At 38.2% G+C, this 17,819-nt stretch overlaps 4 protein-coding genes across 5 annotated transcripts; 3 read left to right on the forward strand and 1 right to left on the reverse strand.

The window, feature by feature from the left end:
* The first annotated feature begins 713 nt into the window (after positions 1-713).
* LOC141816850 (putative WRKY transcription factor 2) lies at positions 714-3,888 on the forward strand. Its single transcript, XM_074704580.1, has 5 exons — positions 714-1,154; positions 1,547-1,732; positions 1,994-2,796; positions 2,941-3,099; positions 3,300-3,888. The coding sequence occupies exons 1-5, from the start codon at positions 714-716 to the stop codon at positions 3,886-3,888; spliced, it is 2,178 nt and encodes a 725-aa protein (XP_074560681.1).
* A 1,786-nt stretch (positions 3,889-5,674) lies between these two features.
* On the forward strand, positions 5,675-11,558 carry LOC141816846 (protein GAMETE CELL DEFECTIVE 1, mitochondrial). Of its 2 annotated transcripts, XM_074704577.1 has the most exons (4): positions 5,675-6,465; positions 9,572-9,761; positions 11,067-11,303; positions 11,388-11,558. In XM_074704577.1, the coding sequence occupies exons 1-3, from the start codon at positions 5,741-5,743 to the stop codon at positions 11,292-11,294; spliced, it is 1,143 nt and encodes a 380-aa protein (XP_074560678.1). In that variant the 5' UTR covers positions 5,675-5,740; the 3' UTR covers positions 11,295-11,303; positions 11,388-11,558. The 2 variants fall into 2 exon arrangements, with proteins under 2 accessions (XP_074560678.1, XP_074560677.1); XM_074704576.1 differs by having other exon boundaries at positions 11,067-11,558.
* Positions 11,559-11,661: 103 nt separating this feature from the next.
* Positions 11,662-12,240, reverse strand: LOC141816848 (photosystem I reaction center subunit V, chloroplastic). Its single transcript, XM_074704579.1, has one exon. The coding sequence runs from the start codon at positions 12,182-12,184 to the stop codon at positions 11,756-11,758; it is 429 nt and encodes a 142-aa protein (XP_074560680.1). The 5' UTR covers positions 12,185-12,240; the 3' UTR covers positions 11,662-11,755.
* A 1,285-nt stretch (positions 12,241-13,525) lies between these two features.
* On the forward strand, positions 13,526-16,629 carry LOC141816845 (transmembrane 9 superfamily member 12-like). Its single transcript, XM_074704575.1, has 2 exons — positions 13,526-13,662; positions 14,178-16,629. The coding sequence occupies exon 2, from the start codon at positions 14,271-14,273 to the stop codon at positions 16,251-16,253; it is 1,983 nt and encodes a 660-aa protein (XP_074560676.1). The 5' UTR covers positions 13,526-13,662; positions 14,178-14,270; the 3' UTR covers positions 16,254-16,629.
* Positions 16,630-17,819: the final 1,190 nt, after the last annotated feature.

A 17,819-nucleotide genomic window follows, 5' to 3' on the forward strand; every position in this document is an offset into this window, starting at 1 on the left:
TCTTGCACACTCTCCTCGTTAGCTCTCCAGGTTCGATCGATCTCTATACGGCTTTTCATTCTAATTCATTGTTTTCATGGCGGCAATTTTGTTTCTTTATAATTGAAGAGTTGTTATTGTAATGTAGTTATGCAAATTTAAACAGTGACGGCGATCGCACTGTCGACGAGAAGCGCGCTGTGTCTCTCGTTCCCAACGCACCCTTCCTTCCTATTTGTAAGCTACTTCCTCCTTTCTCGCCCTAACCGCTCGCACGTCTCTTTTCCAAAGAGATTGTGTTTTTTTTTCTCCCCTTCCGTCCTTCCGATTGATGCCATTTTGGTCGTTCCTATTCCTTCCTGCTCCGAGCTTGGCTTCAAAATTGTAAATTTGCTTGCTTTTGGTAGCTTCGTCTCGGCTGTTTAGTGGCTGCATTGGCTTGCTGGACCGTGATTTGCCCTAAAGTTGGTAGCTTTTTGCTGCCGAGCGTTCCACCCGGAAGATTTCGAATTGAGGTGAGAAGCTGTTTGTTGCCTAAAAGATGAATCTTTTGTATTGCTCCTCTTTGTTCTAATTTCTCGCGCACATGATTGTAAATAAAGGTGTGTCCTCACTTTGTTCACGTTGTCAATTATTTAAAATTTTGTGCGATAAGAATTTTTTTTCTTTCTTCCTTTTCATTATTCAGATTCTGCCAAAGTTTCAGCTGAATCAGGATGAAAGCTGAATAGATAATGGTTGAGATGGATAATAACAGCGGCATGATCGGTAGCTGGCTGCCTCCAAATGCAAGCTCAAGAACCCTATTATCAAGCTCTTCGACTGAAGATTTTGGCTCTAGATCATTGCCAGCTTTCTTGGTAGAGAATGGAAATTTGGGGCTTTCATGGAACCCTGGAAACCAAAAGGTGAATGTGAGCTCAAAAACAGAAGGCGAGGTTGGAGCCAATTCCTTTAATGGCCTCTCGCCTCAACCGAAATCAAGCTCAATTGGAGGGCTTGCAGAGAGGATGGCAACAAGAAAAGGTTTCAATGTTCCAAAGCTTGATACAGATAACATTCCATCCACTGGCACAATTTCATCCTTGGAAATTCCTTCGCCTTATCTGACAATTCCACCAGGTCTCAGTCCTACCGTATTGTTGGAGTCTCCAGCTTTATTTTCGGATATATCGGTGAGATGCTACCCCCGCCATTACCTTGTATTTATCAGGTTTTATAGTGAATTAACGATGCATGTATAAATTCTAATGGATCTAGTTTGGAAAAAATTTGGAGGTTTTGTTTCAATCTTATTCAATAATCACAAAGTTGTTGATGCTAAATAGTCTTTGATACTTATTCTACAAACTTGTTGATATTACATAGTTTTCTTGAAAAAAGAGTTCAAGAAAATGGATTTCACCCACTGACTATTCCTATGATCAATGGCATGAAGCCATTGAACTGGTAGTGATGTCTATATCTTGTTATCATCACTGTAGAGATTGGCGAATGAGTACTTTTATGAATTAGAACGAGTGCATCATACCTCTTGAAAATTGATACACAAGTGTCATATTTCTAGGATCAACCATTTCTAACCACAGGAAAACTTGAATTTTTGGAGTATCTTTCTTCAAACACAATGCCTGTCTCATGTTCAACAGTGTTTACAAAAAGTGAATACAACATATTTGAAGACATCTTTGAAGCATTTACTTTCAAGATTCCTTTAGAATCCGATTCACATCACTCTAGATTGGTGAGGAAAGTAATATGATGTAACTTGTATATGACTTATGCAGTTATGAATTCATACTTTTCTCTTGAATCATTTCTATGGACATGTATATTTAGAATGTCCTATCAAAATTGGTATTCCAGGATGAGTTTGTAGCCGAATGCAGGAATAGCTAATGTATTGGATTTCATAAAGAATGAAATAGATTTTTGTGCGAACCAAGCATAGCTAGAGCTTTCCTTGCTAACAAATGTCCATATTAATGTTGTTACTTTTTTCATTACCATTCAGCTTGATCTACCAAGCATTGAAGAGTATGTTCAGATGGAAATTCCCTCAGAGGCACGAAATGTTGAAACTGGCAGTAAGAATTTTCAATACCAGCCGGAATTCTGCATTCAATCTGATTCTTCTATTACAATTGATGGAAAACATACTACAGATAATGCCATCCTACACCAGCAAATATTGGATGCTGTTGTGGTGAGTGACGAGCAAAACGGAGCAGGCCCAAGAGGGGAACTCTCTGCAGCACTTGGGACTCCAGCTGAGGATGGATATAATTGGAGAAAATATGGGCAGAAACAAGTAAAGGGTAGTGAATGTCCAAGAAGCTACTACAAATGCACGCATCCGAATTGTCAGATGAAGAAGAAAGTGGAGCGGTCTCCTGAAGGCAGAATCACTGAGATAATTTACAAGGGTTTCCACAACCACCTGAAGCCTAGCCTTAATCGCCGGGTTGGTGTTCCTTCTTCAAGCCCATTAAATGACCTCGAGAGTGATGGCGCAGAACAACCTGACTCACAAGCAAGTTTTGACGAAAACCCAATAAAAGGAATCCTTCAAAGTGGAAATGGATGCCAAGATTGTTTGGGGGATGGACCGGAGGCTACTTCAGCTGCATCTGTTGCTGCTGAATTCTGTGATGCTTCTAACACCTTGCAAGAGAATCAAGATGGTAATCATTCATCCCCTGATTCTATTGGTGGTTCTTCCACAATGTCCAATGATGAAGAAGATGATCGAGAAACCCATGGCAGCATCTCCCTTGGTGGTGATGGTGATAGAGATGAACCTGAGTCAAAATCTAGGTTAAATATTGCAACCACTTAAAGTTTGCCTTCTCTTTGTTGAGCAAGAAAAATTCTATCTTTGGGGCTAAATTCGGTAATCTATTTATTCGTGTCCATGTCCAACATAACTCAGTTGTTTTGCTTTCTTTCATTCTGATTCAGGAAGCTAGATGCTTGTGCTGTTGAGATAAATGCTGCTTCAAGAACAATTCGTGAACCAAGAATTGTGATTCAGGCAATAACTGAGATCGACATTCTTGATGATGGATTTCGTTGGCGAAAATATGGTCAAAAGGTTGTAAAAGGAAACCCAAACCCAAGGTATGTGCCATGATAGAGTGATAAATGAACAGCATTTAATAGCGAAATAAAATCCAATAGACAATCTCAAACAGCTGAGACTAACATGGCTTCTTATTATTATCTTCACATTGAAACTGCCAGACCTAGTTTTCTTGGTGTCTTGTCTTGAGCTTATAAAATCTCTTCCTCAAACATCAAGATGCAATTTTTGGTTGCAGGAGTTACTACAAGTGCACCAACCCTGGGTGCTTGGTCCGAAAGCACATCGAGAGGGCTTCACATGATCTCAAATCAGTGATCACGACCTATGAGGGCAAACATAACCACGAAGCCCCAACGACAAGAAGAAGCAGTCATCCAAACTCTGCCCCCTCAAATGCAGCATCTAGTTCACCTACCCAACCTCTCAGTCTTCTGCAAAAGCATGAGCCAATCCAAGACAGATTTGCAAGATTCAACACTCACACTCCTCTCACCGCATTCAACTTTCCGCCAAGAGATCAGTTAGGAACTGCTACCAGCTTTCCTTTTGCAATGGAACAGCCAAGCTTGGCCAACCTTGCTATGGCTGGATTCAATCCCATGGCAGCAGTGAAGATGCCAATTGCTCCTCCACTCCATTCATTTCGAAGCCATGGGCATCCGACTGAAGCAGGATACATGATGCATAAAGTAGAGCTCAAGGAGGAACCTTTGCCAAGTCCATTACTTCATGTGCCAAATTCTGTGTCAGTTTATCATCAGATGATGAGCAAACCTACCACTGTTGTAGAATGCAGAAGCAAAGATGGTTATCCCTTTGGTTAAGTTCAATTCCAGAATAACAAAATAAATGTTGTTTTTTGTGGTTTGCTAATGATAATATGCACTGATATCAGAAATAAAACTTAATTCTTTTCTTTAGCTGATACTTACTTTTCCTTTTCCTCTGACCTGCTAAATTGTAACCAAAACATGATGCATCAACAGAGACTGCAGCTAGTTTTATGTTAGTATAAACCTGTGGAGGCTTATTATTATTATCTTTTTCTTCTTCTTCTTCTTCTTCTTCTTTTTCTTTAGTAATCTACTTACGAAACAGTCCATTCATATCCCTATTTCATTAATTGATTATAAAACTAATTTCTAGCGATTACTAATCATCATCAACATTATCAAATTCCAGCCATAAACTCTGTCAAAATTTGAAGCATTGATGCACACTTGGATGCAACAAATAATAAACATTTTATTACATACATCTCAATTATTATCATTAATTTGAATGTGACAAATCAATCACATAATAAATGGCAATCTAGCAAAAAAAGCTAATTAAAATTTGATTAACTATATGATAATGAGCACTCTAAGAACTAGTAAATAATTCATGGTAGAAAAAAACCTCATTGTAAATAATGGAGTAGTTTTAGCATCATATAGTAGTTTTTGCCTAAAATTGATAAATGTATCTAAAGTAGTCTAATTGTTGGGAAATTAGTTTTTGTAACCAATAAATTAAATAGGGGTGTGATGATGATTTCGTGAATAGATCATAGTAAGTTAATTCTTTAAGTAAATAAGAAATTAATCTCTAAAATTATTCGAGTAATGAAGGGTTAGTTCAATATGATCAGACAAAAGTATTGGCTCGTATATGAGTTAAGTTCATGGACGTAAATACACAAATGCTAAGTCGAATATGCATGAATGTTAATCCGTGTGGAACCATTGAGGGTTAAAAAAATCAAAATAAATTTATGAGATGTGATTATGAATTGAGAATCAATTCTGATGCCCTCGGGACATAGTTGAGTTGGTTACAATAGAACAGATTTATTGAAGTGGGTAAAGGTTGAATCTCGACGATCAACTGCAACTTCTCGATTTACCTCCTCATAGATGGTTGTAGGCCCGACTATGTGGGATCGCTAGAGTGGCGGATTCCACCTTTTACTGAAGAGAATCAATTCTAATTTCTTTACCACTCAATAATTTTCATATAGATTGTCATTCATGCATATTTGAATTAGTGTTCGTGCATTTACATCCATGAACTCAGCTCATGTACAAGCTAACACTTTTATCTCATCATACCAACAAATCCTTTAATTTTTTATTCACTTGAGAAAATAATTTATAATGATTTACTCATAAAATAAAATAACCGCTATCCCTATTCAATTTATTAGTTATGAAAACTAATTTTTCACCACTAAATTTGTAAACAAATATTCAAATGTGTTTCTTAATGAACGAGTAAGAGAACATTAATGGAAGTGAATGTAGAAGAGTATATTTGGCAGTTTAAATAAAATGATCAAATAAAAAGTGACCCTTCGATAGTTCTAGACTCTCTTTTAATTTTTTTAAAAGAAAAAAAGCCTTTTAATTAAGTAAAGAAAAATTTCCCACGAAAAAGAAAAATGAAAACTAACTTTGTCTTGGTGGAGAATCGAACGGTTCACAGAAGCTTTGTTCAGAGAGTCGCCGCCACTGAGCGAAGCCTGGACGGCTCTGATCCTGGGATTTTATTTGGTGGGCGGATCACCGCCACGTGCGAAGCCACAAAAACCCTAGCGACGGATTGAAACCCTCAAAGATCCATCTCCGATCACGGAAGAAGAAGCTGCGCAGTCGTAGAAAATCCTTGTACAGTTCTGTTGCTTCTCGATCGGAGATGTTGTCGTCCGTCCGAACCCTCCTCTTACGGCGCAGCCTTTCCTCCGTCCCCAAAGCACCCTCGGCTCCTGTTCCATCTGCCGATTCTAGCCATGTGTTTGGATTGGTCGCGCTGAGCTCGATCCGGCACTTCTCCGTCTCCTCATCTGGAAGCGGCGGCGACGGGGATGCTAGTCGAGGAGAAAAGGATGAAGCTTGGGATAAGATCTGGGACGGATCCGACCAGTCCCAGTCCGCTGCCTCCGGCGACCTAGGTTGGGGAGAGGTTTCTTCGTGGTCCACAGGGTTGACGAAGGATCACTTTGATGGGCAGGCCGTGGGTCGCCGGGTCAATCCCACCACGAGCGAGCTGGTGGACCAGGTGAAAACTATGGACGAGGAGGACGAACTGATGCGGGCACTGGAGAAGGACAATAAGCAAAACAAGGCATTCGTCGATGGGTGGGGGGAGAGGATGAAGGAGACGTGCCAGCTTCTGAAGCAGGTAAGGGAACCTGGGATTAGGGGAGCGTATCTGAAGGACTCCGAGAAGGCGGAGATGTACCGGCTCCATAAAGAAAACCCAGAGGTGTACACGGTGGAGAAGCTAGCCAAGGACTACCGGATCATGCGGCAGAGGGTGCATGCCATCCTATGGCTGAAGCAGTTGGAGGAAGAGGAGGAGAAGAAGCGGGGCAAGCCATTGGATGATTCTATCGAGATCTTGCTGGATAACTTCCCTGAGTAAGTTAATTCAGGAACAAGATCTAGTCTTCTTCCAATAATTTATTGCTTAATTTTCCTCCTCCAGTATAGTTCGTGCTATCTGAACTCTGATGCATAGCATTAAAGCTCATGCTGATTGCATAGGTTGTTGAATTTTGTAGAAAGTTTCTAGAAACTAGTTGGTTATATTGAATAGATAACTAGTATCTAAGAGGGGATGATACATGAAAAGAAAAAAAAACTAGAGTAGAATTGGATAGTTATGGAGGTGTCATTTTGGCAAAGAAAAAAGCAATTTGAATTATTTAATTCAAAACTTATTTTTCTTGTGTTTAATTCCTTGAGAAAATTTTGACAACTAATTAGCCCCATTTTAGATTTTTTGGTCCAATTTTGAGGTGTATAAGTCACTAATGAGTCTACTATCACCTAACTTTGAGTTTAATAATTTGGCCAATAGTTCATGGCCATCAAACCAATACTCACTGCAAGAAAACAAAACAAAGTTCATGTTTTTGTCAGGTTTTTTTCTTGTTCAAATGCGACAGAATTTGATTTGCAGCAAATGCATGCTTCGGAAGTTCCTTTGATTTCTTATGATATGAATGCCCTATTAGGGAATAGATATTTTGACATACGGAACTAGCTTCATTTTTTTCATCGTAGTGAATCTTGAAAGGAACATTTTTTTTGCAATAATCATCAGGGTTTATAAGATTACAATGCTTGTTTTTGGCTTAGAAAATTAGTTTCTTCCATGCACTGTATGAATGATGATATTTATTATTCTTCAATTAGTTTCAGACTTGAAGGGGTGCATTTTTTATTGTTTGTTATCGATTTAAGGTTTAACTCTGTACAGTATTGGTTGACATCCATCCATATGCCTGTGGTACTACATGATGAATTATTTTTGACAAAGAAGGTACAGAAGAGATTCTCTTTTGCTACTATACACTAATTGTTAGGTACTTGTCATGAAGCCAAGTTAATTATCCATAGGAGTGATGCTCATGAGATTCACCTGGCTATAGACTACTTGGATTTTTTATTGATTAACAATTTAAGATTGTTTTTTACTGTCCCTCTAAAATTTATTGTGATATTTACTTTGCAAGGTTGGAAAGAATATGCAGTCGGTGTGTTGTGGCAGAGGCTGCAACTCACGGCTGCTATGGATTGGTATATATATATATATATATATATATATATATATATATATATATATATATATTACAAAATTGGTACTATTTGATTTTGAAAATGAATTTAGCAGTAATGGAAGTAATAGTCATGCTTTCTCCCCTTCATTTTCGGAGTATAATGTGTGTTTCATTTATATATTCTTAACCTTTATACCAACAGTTGAATAAAAATTGTTTTTTCCAATATCTGGGCATAGATCTGAAATCCTCAAATCTACTATGAGATTGATGAGGTAACTTTGAGAGAAGTTGATCTGGAATTGTGAAATTGACAACAGCTATATTTAGGTATGTTGTGGTCAAGGACTGGAAACATTTCCATGCCTTGGCTATGAGATATTGTACATTATAGGAAAATAAACTTGCTTTTGATATTTGATAATATAACTTTTTGTGACAAATATCTATAAAAGATGAAGAACTATTTTTTACAAGTAATTTTATGTATCATGAATTTGTTTGTAACATTAGATAAAAAAATATGCAGTGTAGGCACTTATGATATCCATATTGAAGTTCATAATATTGTGGGAGACCAAGGTGTAATTTAATTAAATAAATCATTTAATAAAATTGTAAGAAATTAGGAGATGCTCAATAATTGGAGAAATTCTTTTGTACCAATTTATAAGACCAAAGGTGGTATATAATGTTTTAATTATAGATGACTAAAATGGTGAGTCACACCCTATGACATTTTAGAAAAGAGTAATTAAGAGAAGAATAAGTTATGAAATAGAATTTAAAAAAAAAACAATTTGGTTTCATACCTAAAATATTTTAGCAGTTGTTATTTGTTCAATAACACAATCAATGAATTTGTAGAAAAGTTTATTTTCATATGTAGATGTGAGAAAGAGTATATACAATACCAGTATTAGAGTTACTAGGGGTGTAATAAATGGCTTCTCTATAATTTTGATGAAGAATCAATTTATTATCTTTTAATAGTATGTACCTACTAGTTAAATTCATGATAAACCTTCTTGTTGTACATTATTTGTAAATGATAGTGTGCTATTTGATGAAAATTTAGTTATAATTATCATGAAGCTTTAATTATGTGAGAAGCTTGAGAGCAAATTGTTTTAAACTAAGTTGAATTGCAATCAGATTTTTGAAATATAGTTTTGCCAATAAGAAAAGAAGTGAGGGGTGGCGGTGAGAGTTTTAAATATCTTGGATCCATTATTCAACACTAAGATATCATTAATAAGATGGATAAAATGGATGGTTAAAATTAAGAGAAGCTTCTAGAGCCTTGTGCCACCACTATGTGCATTATGTTAAAAGAAAGACTTGTCAGTGTGTTGGTTAGTTAGAAAAACACATACCATAAATGTGTACAGCAAAGATGAGAATGTTTAGATTGATGTAGGAGCTTCTGAGAAAAACTAAAGAGCTACTATCTAGAGAGGCTAGGTGTAACTTTAACAGATGTTAAAAGATAGAAATTAGAAGATGACATGAATATGCCCAAAAAATAATCAATAAATTATAATTTAGAAAAGTTTAATCAAATAGGGTTATGTGAGGAATACATGGAGAAAATAACTCTACTTACGCTACTCTAAGAGTAACTTTATAGAGTGTAATACTACTGGTGATATATTTGTCTAGAGTTTGAGCCTTGTAGCTAATGCCAAATAATTGGAACTCACAGGCTTGTGTTGTATTACATGATAACATCTATGGTTCACTAGTGTCTTGCTAGTTTTGGAATATATTTGCTTTTTTCATGTATTGAATCAGGATATGCAAACAATTTAATTTGATTTCAAATGCAGGGGGTTACTTTATCCTTTAATGAAACATTCGAGCCATTGTGAATTTGTTTCAAGGAGTTTATGTATGGTTATAGTGAATTTTATATAAGTTAGATATTTTTATATGTATATATATTTTTTATGAAATTGCAGGTTTTTCACTTCCCATGATAAGGAATTTCATGTTGCCTCTCTTCCTTACAAACCTAACTTCAAGGTTATGCCTGAGGACTGGGATGGAATAACAAGGGACCCTGATGAAGTTCTTTATGAGATCTCAATGAAGGAAGATCAAATGTTGTATGAAGAGTTTGTGCAAAGACTGAACTTCAACAAGAAGAAAGTAAGTTCTCTTAAGAAAACTTTCATTACCGCATTCAATGCAGAAGGATGCATTACTAACGCTAGAAACATATGATATAGAGATTAGTGAATGTTTCTAATATCAAATACAAATTGAATGATTTCACTGTGGATTAGATCCGTGATATATCAAGCAAATAGTCTATTCAGTCATTATTCACATATTTAGTTGTTCCATTTGTTCGCCTAATATTTGATATTTCTTTTACTTGGATGTAAGGGATCAGAGAAGTTTAGTATGCTAGCTTTCTTTTTTTTCTTTGGTCTTCTGCTTTTCAATATTACACATCAGCGCAACAGCTTTTTCCCCCTTATTTTCTATGGGCAAATTGTCATGGCATATAGTGGCCACATGAATCAACTATCTTCAAGTCAGCTTAATTATTTATTGCCATGTAATTTTGGGTTACCAAATTTTGACCGTAAGTGATTATCCATTGGGCCTCACATAGCGCAATTGGTTATTTAATTTTTTAGCTTTAGCTGCTTTTTGGATAGGTTTACAACAGAAAATGTTCAAGAAAAATAAAACAGATGGAAGCATTTAACTTAATTAACAGATGGCTGTCCCTGGATGAAGCTGAGGAATCAGTTATTTTGTATCTACTTGAGGGAAGGAAGAAGGGAAAGAAAGGAAGACTAGTAGGTAAGGGAGGAGGGGGAGGAAGAGTAGGGAATTTTTTTTTTTTTTTGTCTACCTGAAGAAGTAAAAGAAAGGGAGGAAATGAGAGAAAATGATAAATCTAATCCTTTGATTTTGTTGTTGCCAGACATGCAACTTGGCATACTGCTTCCACACACTTCTGGAAGGAACTGTGAGGGGAAAAGATTAGATATCTAAATTATTTCTTTCTTTTTGCTAGCTTGTTGTTCTTCTGCCAAAGTAGAAAAGAGAAATGACTACTTTCCCTCCTTTACATCTATTTGGACTCTGGTCCTCTAAGTAAACAAACTTTAGGTTTACTTTCCAACAGAACCTGGCCTGGCAAGTTTTCAAGGCTTTATGCTCCTCTTTTGCTATTATGGTTAAAAAGCAGCTCCAATATTTGGCTGTTTGCATTGATCTTCACTGATATTGAGTAATTGTAATTGCTGTTGTGAATAAGAGAATCCTTTAACATGCTGTTCTTCCAAGAAAATTAAAGTATATCCTTAAACATGCTGAGTGATGCCATTTTCTTAATTGATCTGCCAAGCCCGATTATGGTGTATTTTGATAGACTTTTCTGAATAATTCGAGTAGCTTGGCATGTGACTGCTCATTCTCTTTTTTTTTTTTCCCAAGGTTGCTGGGGAGGTCAAATGGCACAAGTATAGCAGAAGGCGACCATCAGAAGGCTGGAACTTCACTGTCGAGAAGTTAGGCCCCCGCGATAAACGTGGAAGTGGCGGCGGCGTGAGGTTTGTCAGCTTGCCCGATGGATCAAGCCGCGCTCTGAATGACACGGAGAAGATGTATCTGAAGAGGGAGACTCCCAAGTTTAGGAGAAGAATAATTGCTCCCTTCAAGTGACCCACCCGAGTAACGCATCTTCTATCGATCATAATGTTTTTTTGCCATTGCAGTTCTTGATATCAGCAACAAACACATTGGCATCATATACAGATGGAGAGCCTCCCCTCCCCGAACATGTTGCTCAGCTGCGAGATTCTAATAAATACATCTTTGTCATGGAATCGAAGTGCATTATTTTGGGTCTTGGATATTTATCCTCCATTTGTAATGCTCAAATGTTCATTGGGGTACTCATCTCAAAATTCTTTATTTTTGAAATCATCCTTTATTTTGATTTTTTATCTTTCTTAATTGTTACTTTATTTTAAAACTAGTTTACATATTTTATGTGAATTCTTAGTGTTTTTAAAACTATGCTCTCCCATGGCCACGCAATTCCATCGTCATATATTCATGAAATTAAAATGTACAGAACATTATAAACGCATCGATGATGCAAGGACGCATGATTCGATTGATCAAAAGAAATTGGGATTGTAGCCGTTGCTGGAGGTGGCGAGGATGTAGTAGGCGACGACGTGGCCCATCGTCCCCCACATGAGCACGTCGACGAGGTTGAACCCGACCGGGTCGTTGGACTTGAGCAGGCCCTCGAACTCCTTTGCCCGCTCGTCGCCGGCCTCGAAGTGCGGTATCCCGTTCTGCTTCGGCACCTGCTTCGCCACGTTCTCGCGCTGGAACCCGAAGAAGACGAAGCGGCCCAGGAACAGCGACAGCCCCGTGCTGAGGCTGATCACCAGCGGCGCGCTCAGCTCCGCCCGGACCGACGCTCCCGGCCGCCGGATCGACTGGACGGGGACGGACCGGGTTTGGGAACACCGGAGGGAGTCCATGGGCTTGAGGGGGCGGAGGCCGGCGAAGGAGGTGAAGAGAGCGGCGGAAGCCATGGCCTGGTTCTGGTTGACTGTGGAGGTGGAACGGATTGGGTTGGAGATTATGAAGAACTTGGCGGTGGAGAACGTGAGGAGGAAAATAGAACCGGGAGGGAGGGACTAGATATGTGGGAGATGAGGTGGCAGCAAGTGATTGGAGGATTTTAGATAGCGTATCTAGATCACGAATCTAGGAACCGGAGGGAGGATCTCTAGACATAATAACATGACTTATTTAACCCTGTAGCTGTCCACCGTTCGATCCTTGTAAAATAAAAGGATTAATTGCTTAATAATTCAGATACTTTATACATTTTCTTTAAAATAAATAATTTAGAGTGTATTTTATAATTTTTAATAATTTATTTGACGCTCTTTAAAAGCTACGTTATTAAGGATTATACTCATATTTTTTATAATTTAATTAATGTAATAATTCAAAATTTTGATATTAATAAAAACATAAATTAAATTTATATGTTATAGAACAGCATATTTAATGATCAATAAATAAATAAATTTATTTAATTAAAGCTACTTTAGTGTCTAAGGCCCCTGTGTCGGGCTTAAGCAATAATAATGGAAAAAAAACACTCATAGAGGGCATGAGAAGAAATATTAAATGCACGTCCTTTAAAAAAAAAATTCCAAAATACTCTTTCATTTAGTATTATTATAGCAGCTATTAATAATTATTATAATATATAAAAATTATTAAATAGCTGTTGTAATATATTTAAGGTAAGTTTAATATTTAAAAATTATATCGTGTATAAACTATCAAATATCTATTACAACGTATAAAAACTAATCAATAACTATTAAAACGTATTTAGGACGAGTTTAGGATTATAACAATTATATAATAACTTTTACAACTATTTTAAAATGATTTTAATGATATTTAAATAATTTTAATTAAATTGATAAATAATATTTTGATCTAAGATACTAAATTCTAAATTCAACTTAAACACATTATAACAATAATTATTGAATAGCTTCTATATGTTGTAACAGTTATTCAGTAGCTTTTATACGATATAAATCATAAACATTAAATTCATTCTAAACACATTGTAATAACTACGGGATAATTTCTATATAATGTAAATCTTAAATCTTAAATATTAAACTTATTCTAAATATATTGTAGCAATTACTCGATAGTTTTTATATGTTATAGTAGCTATCGATAGTTGCTATACAATGTTGAATAAACAAATATTTTTAGAATAAAATTATTAAAGAGGGGCTCATTTGAATTTAATTGAAATGAGAAGGTCCCCCATTTGATTTTTACCCAATAATAATAAATCGCTGGGTCCAAAGGAAGCGGTTCATGCTCATCGATCCACGCCTCCACTTCTCCAACGTTTATTGCGTTCTCCTCATTCTTCCGTCTCCAAACTTCACTCAGCGGACAGATCTGAGAGCGGATAGATCTGAGAACTCCTCGAATAGTGTCGCCGTCGGATCTTCCCGTCGATGAGGTAATCTTTCGTCCTCAACAACGGATCTATGCAATTTCTTCTCCACAATGCACGTACCTTGCATTTTCCGTCGAGATCCACGGACCTTGAGTCCTGGATCTGGTGTTTTTATCTGCCAAATAAAGCGCTATGATCCTTTCTCAAAGTTGTTTTCGCCTCCATCTTGTTGTTGATCCAAGGAGACCGGATCTTCCAGATCTGTGTGATTTTCGGATTTAATGCAGTGCCGGGACCTGTCGTTTTTAATATGCGGAAGGAAGAGACAACTTATTTTCCCATTTAGAGTTATTAGTTTTTGCTCTCGGTGTTTATTACTTGGTTGTGATGCGGAAACAATCTTAGAATTTAGAGCTTTTTGTTTCTTTCTAGATTTGATTTCACTGTGCGTTGATTTACTTATATTTTTTCAGTAGCTTTTGTCGCGTTTAATACCTAGAAGATTTCTGATCTATTCGAAGGAAAAAAAAATGGATGCTTAGGGTTGAATGCCGCGCCGCTTTGTTTTTTTTCCGCAGATTTCTTCAATCATCTTGTGAATCGTGAAGGAATTTGGTGTTGGGATCTCAGATCTGAGCTGTAAGAAGAAAGAGCATAAAAGAACGGTGTCAATGGGATTCTTTTCGACCTCGGGGATGCCTTTCTCATTCTTTTCATTGGCTTTTCTGGTTGTGCTTCTGTTGTGTGGCTCTGGTAATGCATTTTATCTCCCTGGTAGTTATATGCACACTTACTCGCAAGGGGAGACCATATATGTCAAAGTTAATTCCCTCACCTCCATTGAGACTGAGCTCCCGTTTAGCTACTACAGCCTTCCGTATTGCCATCCACAAGGTGGAATCAAAAAGAGTGCAGAGAATTTGGGTGAGCTTCTCATGGGTGACCAGATTGATAACTCTGCGTACCGATTCCGTGTTAATGTCAATGAATCTCTTTACTTGTGCACCACAAATTCATTGAATGAGCATGAGGTCAAACTTTTGAAACAGAGGACCCGTGATCTCTACCAAGTGAACATGATACTAGACAATCTTCCTGTGAGAAGGTTCACTGAGACGAACGGTATTGTCATTCAATGGACTGGATTTCCTGTTGGGTATACTCCAACCGGAAGCTCTGAAGACTACATCATCAACCACTTGAAGTTTAAGGTGTTGGTTCACGAGTATGAAGGGCGTGGTGCGGTTATGACCACAGGAGAAGAGGGGATGGGAATGATTGCAGAAACTGATGATAAGAAACATGGATATGAGATTGTCGGATTTGAAGTGATTCCCTGCAGCGTGAAGCGTAATCCGGAGGCAATGCTGAAGCTGAACATGTACGATAAGGTTGAGCCTGTGAACTGTCCATTGGAACTTGACAAGTCTCAGACCATTCGGGAGCAGGAGAAGATCTCTTTTACCTATGAAGTTGTATTTGCTAAAAGCGACATTAGATGGCCATCAAGGTGGGATGCATATCTGAAGATGGAGGGTGCAAAGGTTCATTGGTTCTCAATTATGAACTCTTTGATGGTTATCTTCTTTTTGGCTGGAATCGTCTTTGTAATTTTCTTGAGAACAGTTCGGAGGGACTTAACCAGGTATGAAGAGCTGGACAAAGAAGCCCAAGCTCAGATGAATGAGGAACTTTCTGGCTGGAAACTTGTTGTGGGTGATGTGTTCAGAGAGCCAACATGCTCAAAGCTTCTCTGTGTCATGATTGGAGATGGCGTACAAATTACCGGTATGGCAGTTGTAACAATTGTCTTTGCTGCTCTTGGGTTCATGTCTCCTGCTTCGCGTGGCATGCTATTGACGGGGATGATAATTCTCTATCTTTTCCTCGGCATTGTTGCTGGATATGTTGGTGTGCGATTGTGGAGGACCATCAAAGGAGGATCCGAAGGCTGGCGATCACTCTGCTGGTCAATCGCTTGTTTCTTCCCCGGAATTGTCTTTGTCATTCTAACTGCATTAAACTTCATCCTTTGGGGAAGCAAGAGTACTGGAGCTATCCCTATCTCATTGTATTTCATTCTACTCTCCTTGTGGTTCTGCATCTCAGTGCCACTGACTCTGGTAGGTGGTTTTATGGGCACCCGAGCTGAGGAAATACAATTTCCTGTTAGAACCAACCAAATCCCTAGAGAAATTCCTGCTCGGAAATACCCTTCGTGGCTTCTCATCCTTGGTGCTGGAACTCTGCCTTTTGGGACCCTCTTCATTGAGCTCTTCTTCATCCTATCAAGCATTTGGCTGGGGAGGTTCTACTATGTGTTTGGTTTCCTCCTTGTGGTTCTCATTCTGCTGGTGACTGTCTGTGCTGAAGTATCGGTTGTCCTGACTTACATGCACCTCTGTGTGGAGGACTGGAGGTGGTGGTGGAAGGCTTTCTTTGCTTCTGGATCTGTTGCCCTCTATGTGTTCCTCTACTCCATCAATTATTTGGTATTCGACCTCAGGAGCTTGAGTGGCCCTGTTTCAGCTATCCTTTATCTTGGTTATTCGCTTATAATGTCGGTCGCAATCATGCTGTCCACCGGCACCATTGGCTTTCTGGTGTCATTCTATTTTGTTCATTACCTCTTCTCCTCTGTCAAGATCGACTAGCACTGCTTCTGAAAGCCACCCACCACGACCTTTGTTCTGCAAGATGTTTGCTTCCGAGTTCCATAATTGGTGAGCCAGCTAGCGCTGTAATGTCGTAATTTTGAGGGGTTTCATTGTACTACAGCTTAGATGACTAGTTTCCTTTTGTCATCATACATGACAGGACTGTTATCTTTTAAAAGCTTTGTTTAAGTTTCCTCGATAAATTTGTTTCAGGGAGATCGACTGTAAATGTGATCTCTTGGGTCATAGTAGAAATTGAATTGAGTCAAGGATTTGCTCATGTCATGTACTCTTCTTGCTTATTTTTAGCACAAAGTTCTATAGCTGTGGAGATGCTAAATAAGAAAAGATGATGCTTATTTTTACTTTTTTATACGTAAAGTTGTGGGATCGATGGGATGATAGATTTTATTTTTTTTGTTGAAAAAGAAAAAGAGATAATAAACTAGCACAATTTACAACTTCATACTTTGCTTTCTCACAAAATGTTGCGGCTTTTGCATCATTCATGCAATTTATACATATTGAGACATCGATCTTTAAAATATTCACCCTATTTATCACTGCTGCTTGATCAATCAAAGATTCATTCTATCATTATGGATCCAAATCTAACAATCCACATGATTTTTTTAATTTGAAAGAAACATTCTCAAGCAATGCGGCTGTGAATTGTTTTACAATGAAATATTTATTTGTTTTCAGTTTGATTTAGGATTTTTTAAAATCATATCTAATTCTTCAAATTCATTAATTTTATAGATGACCGACTTTAAAATTTTCCATCGGACGGATCACCGGTTAAATCCACATGATCACGGCGACAGCAACGGACAGCATGAATTTCTCTCGCACAGAATATACTATTTTGAAAGAGAGGGAATGGTTCTACCGGCAAAGCAATATGTTTTTTCCTGCTTGTGCCTTGATGCGTTTCATCGGATCAAACAAACCTGCCTTAATTTATTTTTTCTTTTCAAGAAAAAAAAAGAAAAAACAAAAAGAGAGAGAAAGAAACATGTACTTATCTGCAGCAAGAATAATTAGTTGTACTTGCCAGAACACTAAGATGTCGCATCAATCACCACAGCCACCACCGCAACCACCGCCACATCCTCCTCCGCAGCCTCCGCCACATCCGCCGCAGCCGGCATCACCGCTACTGAGGGCTCCGGCAACGGCGACACCAGCAACGGTGCCCACAGCCGCACCCACTGCAACTTTGGCAGCGGTGCTGCTGCTTTTGCTGGCGGCGGACGACGCTGCTGCTGCTGCCGGAGGAGCATACGCCGGAGCACCTCCACTGCCGTAGTAGACCACGTCCTTCCTGGCCCTCCGCCCCATGCTGCTGCGCCCGCAGTTGAAGATAACTACGGCCATGGCAGCGGCAGCCATGCACAGCATGAAGATTCTAAGCTCTAAGGAGAAGGCGGAGTCCTTGCTGATGATCGATGCCTCCATCAGTATCATCCTGCCAATCTTCTCTGCCCTTTACTTTCATGACATACACATCATTAGCAAGATATCATATAGTGAGTGGAGTCGTGGAGATATTAAAAAATG

The sequence above is a fragment of the Curcuma longa genome, unplaced genomic scaffold (assembly GCF_044706935.1).
Source record: "Curcuma longa cultivar G26 ecotype Majalengka, Jawa Barat unplaced genomic scaffold, ITB_CL_G26_1.1 contig_18397, whole genome shotgun sequence".
In the NCBI taxonomy this organism is placed as follows: Eukaryota; Viridiplantae; Streptophyta; class Magnoliopsida; order Zingiberales; family Zingiberaceae; genus Curcuma; species Curcuma longa.

Coding starts and splice junctions, on each gene's coding strand:
- LOC141816846 (XM_074704576.1), top strand. CDS start 5,741: ATGTTGTCGTCCGTCCGAACCCTCCTCTTACGGCGCAGCCTTTCCTCC. Junction 6,466..9,571: donor TTGCTGGATAACTTCCCTGA/GTAAGTTAATTC, acceptor ATGAAATTGCAG/GTTTTTCACTTCCCATGATA. Junction 9,762..11,066: donor TGAACTTCAACAAGAAGAAA/GTAAGTTCTCTT, acceptor TTTTTTCCCAAG/GTTGCTGGGGAGGTCAAATG.
- LOC141816845 (XM_074704575.1), top strand. CDS start 14,271: ATGGGATTCTTTTCGACCTCGGGGATGCCTTTCTCATTCTTTTCATTG.
- LOC141816850 (XM_074704580.1), top strand. CDS start 714: ATGGTTGAGATGGATAATAACAGCGGCATGATCGGTAGCTGGCTGCCT. Junction 1,155..1,546: donor CTTTATTTTCGGATATATCG/GTGAGATGCTAC, acceptor TCATATTTCTAG/GATCAACCATTTCTAACCAC. Junction 3,100..3,299: donor AAAGGAAACCCAAACCCAAG/GTATGTGCCATG, acceptor TTTTGGTTGCAG/GAGTTACTACAAGTGCACCA.
- LOC141816848 (XM_074704579.1), bottom strand. CDS start 12,184: ATGGCTTCCGCCGCTCTCTTCACCTCCTTCGCCGGCCTCCGCCCCCTC.